The sequence below is a fragment of the Branchiostoma belcheri genome, unplaced genomic scaffold, assembly GCF_001625305.1.
Source record: "Branchiostoma belcheri isolate BF01 breed outbred unplaced genomic scaffold, Haploidv18h27 scaffold242, whole genome shotgun sequence".
Classification (NCBI taxonomy): Eukaryota; Metazoa; Chordata; class Leptocardii; order Amphioxiformes; family Branchiostomatidae; genus Branchiostoma; species Branchiostoma belcheri.
In genome coordinates this window covers 46,345-60,507 of record NW_017803846.1, presented here as the reverse complement: position 1 = coordinate 60,507, position 14,163 = coordinate 46,345, and the positions used below count along the sequence as shown (strand labels likewise).

The 14,163-nt window shown below is 40.9% G+C and overlaps 1 protein-coding gene across 1 annotated transcript in view; it reads left to right on the top strand.

Moving 5' to 3' along the window:
- Window positions 1-14,163, top strand: part of LOC109471238 (regulatory-associated protein of mTOR-like) — an 81,542-nt gene that overhangs the window by 26,350 nt on the left and 41,029 nt on the right. Inside the window, exons 8-11 of the mRNA XM_019770516.1 lie at window positions 3,345-3,619; window positions 5,095-5,210; window positions 8,845-9,031; window positions 9,925-10,026. Of these exons, the coding sequence (XP_019626075.1) occupies window positions 3,345-3,619; window positions 5,095-5,210; window positions 8,845-9,031; window positions 9,925-10,026 (680 nt within the window). The remainder of the gene's footprint in view (window positions 1-3,344; window positions 3,620-5,094; window positions 5,211-8,844; window positions 9,032-9,924; window positions 10,027-14,163) is intronic.

Sequence of the window (14,163 nt, the reverse complement as noted above, 5' to 3'; positions counted from 1 at the left end):
CAATACCTCCATTTTTCATGGAAGGTAAAAACAACTATTTTAAAATATTACACATATACTACAATGTTAGAAGAGCACAATTCAACAAAAATGGATTGCTTTCAAGATACATCTATATTTGTCGCCTTGCCTTGCCTTGAAAAGACAAGAGTTCCGAGATCTCATACCTCCATGAAATATGGGCTTGATATGTAAATGTGAATTTCTTCTTTAATTACGCAAATGACCTCTGCATTAACATAATATATGCATCGTGATGTTAACTTTTGATTAACTTAAAGATGTCCCAAGTATGACATTCCCATCATTCACCATTGAGAAATCATAGATTTTTTGCATTAATTATGCAAATTAGGTGATCATTTGCATAATTAGTATCTGTTGATGTTCCATCTGCCATAGGTTACATGCATTACATGTATGAAAGTTCTATAATGTAAAACACTGTAATTATAGAATTTCCTCATTAATCATGCAAATAAAGTCCTCATTTGCATAATTTGCAGTTAATTATGTACATCTCTCTGTCAGATACCTACACACCAAAAATGATGAAAATACGCTGTTCCTATCTGGACTTATTGGCTTTCAAAGATTTCGCCCGAAAGTCCCCTGCAGTTTCTGAACAAGCTGCTAGGGGGACCAAACCCACACCACTTATTCCTGACAGGAAAAGCTATCTGTCACCAAAAATTCAAGACCATAGCATGTTCAGGACCAAAGATACAAAAACCGGAAGTTCTGCTGCAGTACCAAGGTCATCCACAAGGAGGCCCATATTTGACCTTGACCTTTGTCTTCCTAAGACTTATCAGCATACCAAATATCATCACAATCCATAAAGGCATTATGAAGTTATGCTGACTACAAAGTTGCGGAAACACACACAGACACACAGACACACACACAGACACACACACAGACACACACACAGACGCCGCCAAAAACAATACCTCCATTTTTCATGGAGGTAAAAATGATGTAAGAAATATGTAACAGCCATCGAGGACCCCTTTAATAGGGATTAACCCAATTCTTCAGAATTCTGGAACAGCAGCCAGAATTCTGCAGAATTTAATTCTGTGTTGAATTCTGCAGAGTTGGATTAATCCCCAAGGGGTCCTAAGTACTTATCTCTTACATTATTTTTAGGTATAGTTTACAATATCAGCCCATCTAGATATAAGGTTGCTGGGATATGGAAATAGTCTGGAATTCTGGAATTAAACTGGAAGCTGTTCCAATTACATTCACCTCCACCTCACCCAACCAATCAACCACATATAGAAAAATGCCCTTCCCTAGACTTACTTTTATTGTAAGGCCACACCAATTTGATTTGCTGGTTCTCTGATTTTTTTCAGAAAATATAAAGTGACAGGTCGAAATAAAAATTAAAACACAGTCAGGCATTCTATGATAGGACTCACAGGAGCCTTGAAATCTACATACCAGCTGGTTTGTAATTCAACCTAGAGGTCGGAGATCACATGCCTTCGTCGGAGGGACAATGTTTTAGATAAAGGAACATGTGTATTCTTTACTTTTCTTGAATATTTAGTTTAGAGTACAAAAGAATCTTTGTACACCTTTTTTTTAATTCTACGGAACACTTCGCCACAGATTTACAAACGCTCCGTCACCCGTGTTATTCGAGTTTGGACTGTTACTGGGGAAAAAAACTGTTATAACAAATTCTGTTTACTGTATTATGATCAAAGTGTCACAACAGTGTCGCAAAATGTAATAAGAAGATGTGATGAAAGAATCAGAACAGGACAACTACTGCTGTTTAGAAGAGATTTATTGCTGTTTTTATGACAAATAAAAGACTTATTTGTTGTTACAATATGTTACAATATAAATCATGAACATCCATTTAAATATACTTGAGTTATCCTGCTAACAAGCAAGAAACAAAAAAGGTCCACTGCAGTGACGTAGGGACCCCCCATGAAGCCCATTTTTGCACTTGACATTGGTCTCCCCAACGGTAACCTGCCTGAACATCAATCTATGCCTTGAAGAGTTATGCCACTAAATCCACAGTCTCCTACACTAAAGCAGACTGATTTTATGGATGGGAAAACTGTAACAACCCTGAAGAGAAGGGACTTTGTTCAACTGTTCTGGCCAAAACATGAGCATTTTAGAGTTGAGGCAGAGTCTGAAATTTTTTTTTTTTTGGCAAATCGGAAAAAATAAGAAGCAGGCAAATCCGAGAACCAAATAAATGAAATTGGTGTGGCTTGAATGCTTTTTCTCAAGCCATGGGAAATATCTTGTAAGGGTGTTTTAAAAAACCAAACTTTTAATGAATTTTTTAGTGAATTTTTCCCTTACATTTCTTAGCACTTCAGTTCCTACACCTGTCCATCATCTGGCACAAAGGTAGCACTAGTTTGTGATACAATCATAGACAAAAATTAATGTTCTGTCGGGACATTTGAACAGGGGAAATATAAAGCTGGAAATCTGATAATCTAATATATAGTATTACAATATGTACTTGCCCTAAGATGGGGAACCAGATGTCAAAATGTATTGTACATGTAGTTTTTGTTGAAGCCATCTTCATGTATGAACGTTTCTGTCCATTATTATGAAACTCACAGATACTATTTTGAAAGTAATACATGTATATGCTACAAATAGTTTTCTTTTATTTCATTGCGATTTGTTGTTGAAGGGTTTATGATATATAACTTGAGCAATATGATATTTTTCTATGACTGCAGATGCAGAACATAGTGGATGATGATGATGATATTTTTATCCTGTGCATTCACTTTTATATTTTTTATAGACATGCCAACCCAGGGCTGTACTTGTAATAAATGTATTAGTCAATGTCAAAAGTGGAATAATCTTATAGTGGAGAGTGATTTAATTGATTGTATATTATTAGTACCCTTGCACTATATCTTTTCTCCAGTATTTTTCTGAAACTGCCCATACAAAACATTGTTCTATTCTGTAAAATTGTGTTAACGTTAACGTGATGAAGTTTGTTTGTTTGTTTGTTTGCGCCTTTATTTATTGATGAAAATACACAATTCGGCCAACAGGCCGCTTTTCATTGTGGTCATCATGCAGGGTGTTTTTTTAAGGCATGTCTGTTATGTAATATGATCCAAGAAGAGGTTATAAAGAATCAAGATCAACATGCTCATTGTAGAACAATAAATGACATTTAGTGGTTGGTGCATTGGTCAGCTTTTGCTCGTTTTGCATATATTTGCCCAAACTCTTCTGTCAATTATGTTTTATCTATCTTTACATGAGCATATGCCTTCCTGTACAATTTGTGTGTTCAGATAATATATCAGATTATTTTACTACAGGATTGCAACCTATGAGCTCCCCAAGTCGATCCAACAGTAGTGCCAGCCTTAGCAGCATGGGCAGTCTGGAAGGTCTGGAGAAGAGCCCTGCAGTTGTTGACAAGCTGGACAGGTCCATGAAAAGGGTCTCCTCCAGCAGCAGTGTGTCCTCCCTTGGATTTGCATATAATAATGTGTATGCCACAGTATGGAGGACTCTGGTCCAAATTGTACAGGAGCCACACTCAGAAGTGTCGGAGGCAGCTCATGTCGTGGTTAATGCAATCAACTTAAAGGTTAGTCAGATAGCTGCAGAATGTGCTGAATCAATGTACTGTATTGAATATTCTCTTTCTTTGACAGTGTACTATTTTACAGTAAGCTTATTGCCTTTGTCCAGAAGGTTATGTTCACCATACATGTATATGGGGGTTTCAATTTTTAACAGTTATAACTCTGTGTGTGGTTCATGTATCTTCATCAATGTAGGTTGGGATTTGTTTGAGACAACAAAGGTCGAGGTCAATTATGGGCAATATAGTGGCTTTGTACGGTGCTGTAGCCGTGTATATTCACATGGGTGTGATATCTCCATTAAAGATTGGTTTGTATATTCACATGATATCTCCATTAAAGATTGGTTTGTATATTCACATGGGTGTGATATCTCCATTAAAGACTGGTTTGAGCATGGGTGTGATATCTCCATTAAAGATTGGTTTGAGCTAAACGGTGCACACCCCAGTTCTTCCGCGACAGGGGTCCGCGATAGTCCGTTGTAAAAAAGTGACGAAAGGGTTTTGAGGGTCCAAGTTTGAGGTGACATTTCTTATAAACTGCCACGAAGTATCATTAAACATCAACATGGCTGAAGAGTGTAAGAAATGGTGATTTTGGGGTGAAAATTTCTTTTGGCTCCGAACCTTACTTCCGGATATCCTTGCGCGCCAAGTGTAATCCGCCCGTTTGACCTAGTTTTCGCTCTGTGGCTTCGTAGGGGTGGATTTGCAACCCCTCGCGCCGTGGACTGTTTAGAAAATTACAGTACTAGAATTTTCTTTATAATTTACTCGGGTATAGTCAAGGCTTGGGTCTTTCTGCCAGCATCAGTCATTTCTGCCGGAAAATTTTTTTTTTAGGATTATCCTACGCGAAAATTCGCAATTTTGGGCATTAATTTTGGAGTGAAAATAATGTTTTTTCCGTTGATTTTACCAAACTTAAAAAGGTTGAAGAAACCAAACTCATCTTGTCTTGTAGCTGAAGAGATATCCTTTCGTCCCATATGCAGTTATTCTCCTTCCAAATTATTCCACGCCAGAGACAGTCGCTAGATTTGAGGGTGTGCAGCTTCGAATAGAGGCCCCAAATAAACTGGGATGTGCCCCCTAAAACATACAGGCATACAGGAATACATCTAAATTGTATAGCACATGGCAGATTACTGTACAACTATAGAAAAACACAACTAATGACGAAGGTATAAGATTTTTGACCTCTACTTTCATTTCCATCCCAACTTACTAATGCATAGAGGACCTACATACATGTATAGAGGACCTACATACATGTAGGTCCTCTATCTTTGAGGTTGAGACTTGAGCAGCATGTGACTGTACCACAGGTCTTTCACAATTGAAACATTCATGTACATGAACATGTAGGCAGTGACATCATCCCAACTTGCTAGTTTGTACATTACGATTTGTTAACATCTACCAGGTACATAATGTTATGTGCATAAGATAATTCTGCACTTATCTTTCCACAGGCCACCATGAACACCCAACCTAAGTTCATGAGAGACAATAGACTGACTCATTCAGCACCATCCAGCCCAACGAACAGCCTAGCCAGACTGCCAACTGATAAGGTGGACAGGGACAGGTGAGGCACAACCTGACAGTCATATACATTTGTAGTTCCAGAACAAGCTGCTAGGGGTCCAAGCTAATGCCACTTTTTCCCTAGCCCAAGAACTACATGTATATATACCACCCAAAATTCGTGACCCTTCCTTGTAGCATGACTAGATGATGAGATATTAAAACTGGAAGTTCTGCTGCAGTGCCTAGGAAAGCTGCCAGGTGGCCCAAAATCTAGGTCTCATTTCTAGGTCTCATGAAGACCTGCCCACCTACCAAGTTTTATTACAATGATCCATCTAAAGCTTCTTTGTGCTAAACCACATACACACACACACACACACAGCCACACAGCCACGCACAAACAAACGCTACTGAAAAAATAACCTTCTTGGCAAAGAACCTTTTTGGTAATTATATTCAGTTGTTCATATTCTCTACCCATAATGATGCCTGTAAGTGTTCATCATAACACTCGTTCTCATTCAAATGTACAAAATTCTGTAGCCACTCTTTACGACTAGGTATGACCAAATCACGGACATCATCGTTGCTTTCTGCACTTCTCCGCTACACTTACTATGTTTCAGGAAAAATGTACCACAAAACTAGGTTTGATTGATGACTTGAGAGAAATTATGGTCGCCTGTCGGATTTCTCCCCCTAAAAAGCGGCTGTCGCCTGAGAAGAAATAGAAACTTTAAAAAGCAACCTAAAACGTAGCAATTCGATTACGGTTGTAGTTTTCTGCTTGGTGAAGTCGGATGGCCAGGCCCTCTGACTGATCAAGTCAGATCGCTCCTCTCACTATTCCTGTACGTCGTGCGAGGTGTTTCATACCTGTCGCCAAGTTCTGTAACATCCGCTCAAGTAAGACGGTCGTGCAATTTAGATAGAGTCACATATAAGACAAGAAATTGCCATTTTGATGACTTTTAGCAAGTTTTCTGGGTTTCTAAGAGAAGAAGAAAAGAATGTGTGCTGTCATTTGTAGCCACCTTCACAGAACAAATTGTTTTACAGTAATGAATGTAACATCCGTTACTGTTGTTTTTATTTCCAATTTTAGTTTCTTCACCTGGTATATAAAAAGTTACCCAGTTTTTAAATGTCCTTACTTATGCCCCCTTGCTCACAAAGGATGAAGATAAAAATTGCAGATATTCTTGGAGAAATAAACAAAAACGTCCGTTTTGTAACATCCGTTACCGGTAACGGAAGTTACACCTGTAGCGCAAAAAATGCATTGAATCCATGACAAACTCTACAAATACCCTTTAAACTATCCCATAATTCATCGTGCTACCCCATTGGTGTCTACATGTATGTATTGACCAAGAAAGCTATGTTCCTTCAGACCTATTTTTTGGGGCCGGGTGATGAGAAAAAAATGTTTTGTTTTGTGTTCTTTGATATCCTATTAACAATTGGCCTTCTTGGCATCCTCATTTATACCAAAAATATAGACATTAAAAAATTGGCGCAATCTAATTATATTTTCAATTAGCAATGTGATCTAATTATTTGTTCAATAAAGATAAACATAGAAGTGGGGAAAATCAAATCACACAGAATGAAGCTGGTTGTAGCTCCCTACATTAGACATCATGATCTTATAGCATCCAAGCTGGAGGTCGAGCAAAGTAAAGTAAGTAAGTTTTCAATAATTGACTTATCGGTGTGCTTAATATCTTTTATAGTTTTTGTCAAAAATGTTTATTTGTTTATTAAAAATTTCCACCAGATACATGGAAGCTAGGGGAGGGAGAACAGGTGAAGCACCTTTTCCAGCTCCCTCCCCAAATTACATCAATAAAGAAAACATTCATTAATTTGAAAAACTAGAAAGGCTGACATTTGCCATTCGCTAGCTGTACAACAGATGGTAACGGGGGGTGCCCTAATTCCGACCCATCCCTAATACCGAACTAGTTTGAAAAATCCTTGTTGCGGCGTTATGCATGGGAGCACGTACCTAAAAATTACCACAAGGATGGACAATGTTTTTGTGTTGATATCGGTAATCTCACAAAGTTTGTTTTAGTTTGTACACTCCGGCAACAGACGAGTAAAAAATCTGTGTGAATTCGACGCTTGTTCGGGGGTTGATGAGCGTGTCAAAAATGCAGGTTTTGCTTTTCAAACAGCCATTTTGGAGCAAGTCACGTAATTGTAAAAAGAGGACTTGTTTGGGACAGAAAAACAGTTGTAGATTGTTTTAGTCATAATTTGTTTATTATAATTTCTAAACTCTCTTCTCAGATCGACCTGTGTTAGACACTAGGTCGGAATTAGGGCACCCCTGTTGCGATAGAACGTTCCACCGGCAAAATGACAAAAAAACTGCCGTGCGTTTCACGAACCATTATGCTTGGGTGCAAGGCGCTACACTCAAGTGAAATACACAGCTGTGCAGCTTTAATCGTTGTGATCTTTATCTGTCAATATTATATCTCATGTTGCGCGGGGTTCTGGTCAGATAAACTATTACCAAAGGTATATGCGTTTGCATGGAACATAGGTCGGAATTAGGGCACCCCCCGTTAAGGTTCGAGATTTAGATTTTGCACAAACAAAGGACCAGAAATGCTTTGGAACTTTATGAAGGGAAGATGCTAAACTGTCCAAATAGCTGGCATACTTGAGAGACAGATCATTTTTTAGTTTATTACGGAGCGTTCAATATTTTGACCAGTATGATGGAGAGCCAGTCCTTTTAGCCTTGCGCCATGCAGTCTGCTTGCGATTCTGGATGTCACAAACCTTCAAGTTGCTGTCTATCTGGATCGCAGTCTGACTGGATCGCAGAAGACAAGGATCCCCATGCAGAGTCAGTGTCATGACACTGGTTCACACCCTCAGTTAGGTGACTGTTGGCCAGATAAGCACCAAGACCCTCCCAGTTGGCGCGTCAGTAGTTGTACACCTTGCGCAAAAGACCGTTTTTAGAATGCAGTTTGCATTGAATCCCAAATTCCAAGATCGTATGGTCCGTGTCAAATTCAGCTGGAAGGTCCTTGATGTCTGTCATCCTTTCGGGGAGACTAAATCCAAAATGTTATTGCTGGAGTTTGAATTAAGTGGTTGTGTTGTGCTGAAGAAGGAAATGATCCCTTGCCATTTTCCACAATGGTGCAGCTGGTCCAGTCGACCCGACGGAGATTAAAGTCACCCAGTAGACATCACATCCGGTACTCACCAGTGTACATTCTCTAAGACTTAAGCCTAGTTAACAGTGAATGAAGACAAATCCCTGGAAGCAGGTCTATAGCAGAGCAAGTGCGGGAATAGCTACGTAGCTTGCCCAAGCCGGGAGGCTGGATTTTACAGACGAGAATTTCATTTTGACTTGACGTGTTGAAGCATTGCATAATCCAAAGTTCCCGGATGTATCAATTGTGGTTCACCATGGGGGAAAATAATATAGATATCACTTAACGAACATGCATCACGCAAGTCGCACAAGCCAAATTCTGTAAAAAGTCGGCTAGTTATGTATTCATTGAATCATAATCTATTGGAAAATAGTACTCCCTTCTGGACTTTAGTACTCCATTGAGTTGGTGGCAAATCCTATTCAGGTGTAGAGTTGGTAGATTGAAGCAGGCTACTTGTATTCTATGACGTTTCAACTGCCTTTCCTGTGACTTGGGCAGCAACACAGAGTCTCCAGATGGTGCCCAGCTGCAGCTTCCCCACGAGATCGCTAGACCTATGGCCATCAGACCGGGTGAACAGCCCCCGCCTTCTCGCCCACCCAACCCTGCTCCTATTGGTTCAGCAATTCCACATTCAAGCAACTTCCAGAGTAAAAGAAGGCTGTTTGACAAGGGACCAAATTCGGTAAGGAATTTGTATGAATTGTTCCTATTTTATTGCTGGTAATATGTAGCCTGGGTGCCATCCAAATTTGTAACGGCTCCCCGTAGCCTGGGTGCCATCCGAATTTGTAACGGCTCCCCCGATTTTTTCGGGGGAGCCGTTACAAATTCGGATGGCACCCAGGCTAGGTAATATGCACACATGATTTGCATCTGTTATCGTGTGCGCTTGTACAGGGTGTAAAACTGGGAAGAATGTTCTAGAGTTGCCTACACCAAATGACTGAGTCACAACTTCTATAAGAAGATTTGAACACCTTTGATGAATGGCAAAGAAAATGGCTACATTTTTTTATTTTTATTTTTTTAATATTCCGAAACATGCAATCACAAGACGTGATGACGGCACACTCAAGTTTTTTCAACTTATATTAATGCCGCCACCAACACAGGGACAGAACAATACTCATTTACACCTGAGCGAAGTGAGGAAAGTCGTGTAAAGTGCCTTTCCCAAGGGCACAAGATCGGTGGCATGTCAGGACTCGAACCCGGGGCCTCTGGTTCCGAGTCGAGAACGCTGCCGCTGCGCCACACGACCCCACGTCTACATTTTGCACATGAAACAAACAAACAAACTCCAGATGTAACTATCTACCTATTTGTGGTCTTTTGCAACAATAACAAAAACCCATACATACATGTACATGTACATGTATGTTTCAACTTAACAATATTTAACTTAACTTAACTTAACGATCTGTTGGCTTTATAGAACAGAAAGTAGTCACAGAAAGTAATAGCAGTTGGTGCACAAGTCATTGGGATGATAACTTTTAAGTTAACTTTTAAGCATTAAAGTGCTGAATGTGAAACAAGGACATTATTTGCATAATCAATGAGGAATTTTTTCAGACATACGATGATGATGATGATGTGCCCTCTCCTCCAACTGCATTGATCACAACAGAATTCTGTGAATGGAGCAGTCGATATTTTGCACAGTCAGTAATGAAGGTGGGTGTTCAATATTTATTGGCACATATTAGGCCACACCAAGTAAATTTTATGGATGACGTCCACGCGCGCATTGATTTTGGCCTGTTCCTTGAAAAAAAAACAAGAAATTCCGCTTCCTGTAACTATGACCAAAGAGTCACGACAGTGCCGCAAATCGTCAGATTGACGTGAAACCCGTAACGGGACACAGGACAGGATGACAACTGCTGTTCCACCTGATTTATTGCTGTTTTGATGATGAATAAAAGACTTCTTGCTTGTTACACTGTGTCACCTCATTCAATATGTGTCCTAACATTTGTCATCTCTTAGTATATTTCTAATCTAGGCATCTTGTTTTTTAGGGCCCTTCTTGTTTTTTTTTCGCCCTCTCGCATTAGATTTAGGGTCTCCAAAGGACGTCATCCATAAAATTTACTTGGTGTGGCCTTAAGCAGTATCACAGGTTACATTTACCTAAACCATCGTAAATTTCACCATGAATCATGGTCGTAGGCCGCATTGTTGTGTTGCATCAGGCATGTCGCGCAGATGTGGTGTGAGATCTCCAAACTGTTCGTCCTTGTGTACCAGTTCAGACACTGGGTGTTAGATTGAAAGAGTTTGCAATACTTCAGTGTTTGTTGAAGCTGTGAGGAGGACTTGGCACTGCGCTTCGGTGCTGTGTTGCATAACAGGTAGGGTTGCACATGGAGCTTAAACATATGCTCCTGGTGTTCCCTGTAGTCTGGTTCACCCTAATCAAATTGCCCACACTCTACCGCTCGCATAACCTCGCCATGGTAATCTCTGATGTTCTCCCACGGGTATCTGAGTTTGTACTCAGAGCACTGTTGTACAGTACCAGTTTTAGCCGTTCTCACAACTCGTCGGCTTTCAACAGGTCGGAATTGAACAATCTCATGTAGCCAGCCATGAATTGGTCATAACTAAGCTTCTCATAGGTTAACTTGTCAGACTCGTCTGAGAAGGCAGGCAACACTTCCTGCGGCCAAAGTACATGTAGATGTCGTATTACTCTAGACGAAGTACGGGGCGGGCAGAAATATCCAGATGTGATCTTCTTACCTCTCGGGTTGGTGTTGGCGTCAGCGGCACCGGTCTGTAAAGGTAGGTTGAAGTTGCCTAGTATACGATTTATCTCTCCATCAGCAGATCATCGATAGTGGTGGTAGTAGTAACGTTAGTAGTAGTGTGTGGGGGGGACCCCAGAAAGTGCGAAATGGAACGAAATGGAACGAAATGAAACGAAATGGAACGAAATGGAACGAAATGGAACGAAATGAAACGAAATGGAACGAAATGAAACGAAATATGTATGTAGGAAAGCCGTTAAGCCGTTCGCATGTTGGAACGTTCCATTAGTGTCCGCTCGACGTCCAAACGGCAACGTTAAGATTGATGGTATTCTTAGAACCGTAACGTTATAAGATCGATCGGGGCACGTTAAGAATAAAGTGACCACAACGTTATATTATTATTATATTATATACTCAGTTCCCGCCAGGCATGCGTCCTTGCGTCTTTTGGACGCACTGTTTTAGGAAAAGACGCAGCTGAGTGCGTACAAAAAATTCAAAGGGTTAAATGATGTGTACTTCGATTCATCCCCGCCCCAGTAATCCAGGTCCAGCGAGGAGCTCAGTACACGTCATGGGGAGGGGCGCGGCACGCCTCAAATCCATTTTCACACCCATGAAATTAGCGGGCCATTGTGCGACCCTCACAGGCACGCGTACGGGCGGAGTCCAAGTTACAGCCCAACTATATACGTGTTGTATTTGTAGGGGGAAACTTTTCATGTTCGGCTCGTTTTCGCGGCAGGCCGTAGCCATTTCACAAGACGTCACCGCCGCAGCCAAAGTTAAGGCAAGTGCAGCGAAACACACAGCTTTGGAGAGTGTTGGCGATCAAGAAAGCAACGGTCAAGAAAGATTTGTGAAAAAACACAACATTACAAGATTGATTTAATCGGTAAGGGGGGCATTTAAATGTTGAGGGACTGCGTAGTTTTGTTGTTCTTTACGAAATAAAGACTCCGAACAGTTTGTCTGCCCGATTGACCGCCCATCGGAGAGCAACGATTATCGAGGTGGAGAAGTGAGCCTGTGCTGCTAAATTCAAAATTTGAGGCCAACCAAAACAACAACGAAGGGCTACTGGGACTATTCTGATCGGGAAAGAGCGATATGGTTTTAAAAAGAGTATTCGTAAACTACTGTTTATGTCACAAAATCAAAGGAATAAAAACTTCCCAGCATGGAAAGCTTCTCGTCGCTGGGACGGTTCCCACTTGTTGCCAAGACGACGGCACGTCCTGATCAGACAGAGCGGCGTCACGCCCTCAACAGCACAGGCATGGGCCCCGCCCACCGGGGGGGCGGCAAAAGATTTCAAAGCCCCAATCATTGTATCAAACCGTGCTGTGTTTCACTTCGTACCGCTGGCTGGTACAGTCCCGCTACAAAAATAATTTTCCTGCAGCATTTATTATGATTTAAAGAGATTTTTGATATGAAATGGAAAGATTTCTGTCAACTGAACCTTTGTAACGGCATGGATATAATCTTTGTTAAAGATTTCTGTGTTAACTAGAGCCGAAAGTGCATTACTGCACAACTGCCATGTTATATTCATGTTACGTTACGACGATCAAGAACGTTCACGGCTTTCAGACCATTTTTTTATATTACCAACCCTCTTACAATTGTGTTAATACTTACGGGGGTATGTATTTTCGGCCGGGGTTCCACTGAGATCGGCGGCTGGCTGGTGAACCATCCCGTCGGCATGACCGAGCACCGGGCGTCTTTGTGCTCGGGACGTGAGTGACCTACATTTTCTTACTGTGCGTCTCTTCTTTTACTGCGACGTCGTGTCAATATCGACGATAAACAGAAGAAATACGTCCATTTATCTAAGCTCAACTTTATTTCCACGCATCAACATTATTATCCAACATCATGACAACATGTTATGGACGAATCGATGTCGTTCCAAGCTCTCCTTGCCGGTATTCGCTATATTCGTCGGTCGTCCTCGGATTTGTCGGGGAAACCTCCGAGTACGCAACCAGACTTTGACAACGGCCTGAGACACTTTTGGGATTTTGACAAGTTTAAAAAGTTCCCCGATCGATCTTATAACGTTGGCGATCTTATAAACACACACGCATTTAATTTTTAGTACGATCTACTTTAGAGTACCCACGCGGAAGAATACCGGAATGAGACATTAATAACCATTGGTTATTAAGATTGTGTCTTAAATGAAAGAATAAACATCCCCTAACAATCTCTTAAAAAGATTTTGTCTCACGTCACTCCGTTACCAAGCAACGGGTCAATGAAGTTGCGTCAAAATTTTGGTATGAGCAGCGCCACCTGGCAGTTTGGAGAAAAAGTACAACATATATCTTTAATTACCCTTATGACGTGTCGGAAACAGTAATTAGTGTTTTTTTTCGTACCGTTGGGTAGATTAATGTGTTCTGTATGAGATTGTTTACATGTAAACCTTGGTAGACAGCAAGAGATAGATCTGAACGATGCTGATCATTTCGTGTATGCTGGCAAATGAGGCATAGCATCAGTAGCGACATTCAGGTGCATGTCGCATCAGGACAAGCCCATAAAGGCAAAGACATCGACATGACACAAACAACAGTAAAGCCAAACATATAAACTTGCTAAAATTTGAACCCGAGGTAAGAAGAAATAAGCGACATGCTGCTGATAGTGCATCTAGCGCACTCTAAAAGTCAGCCTAGGCGGGAATGGGGAGTGGTTTATAGAGGTGACACAAGATTCTGGCTTACAAAAATGCGAGGCAGCTTCAGTCAAGAGTACCCTTTTCTACTAGTTGAGAAGAATGAAGGCAAAAGAGGCCAAATTGACCGTAAACTATCACTCAGAAAAGGAAGGGGAATTCCAGACAGCGTTCTTAGCACAGAGCAAAGCAGAAACTTTTCCAATGAAAGTTACAGTAATGCTTTGGCATAATATATCCATTCTCACCTAAGTAGAAATCCACGAAATCTTTTATGATTTTGCAGTCTGGAAGTCTGGGGGATACAAATTCACCTCAGCTGTAACGTGTCGGGTGTTTTTCCGTTAGTTGGGGGGGGGGGCAGGG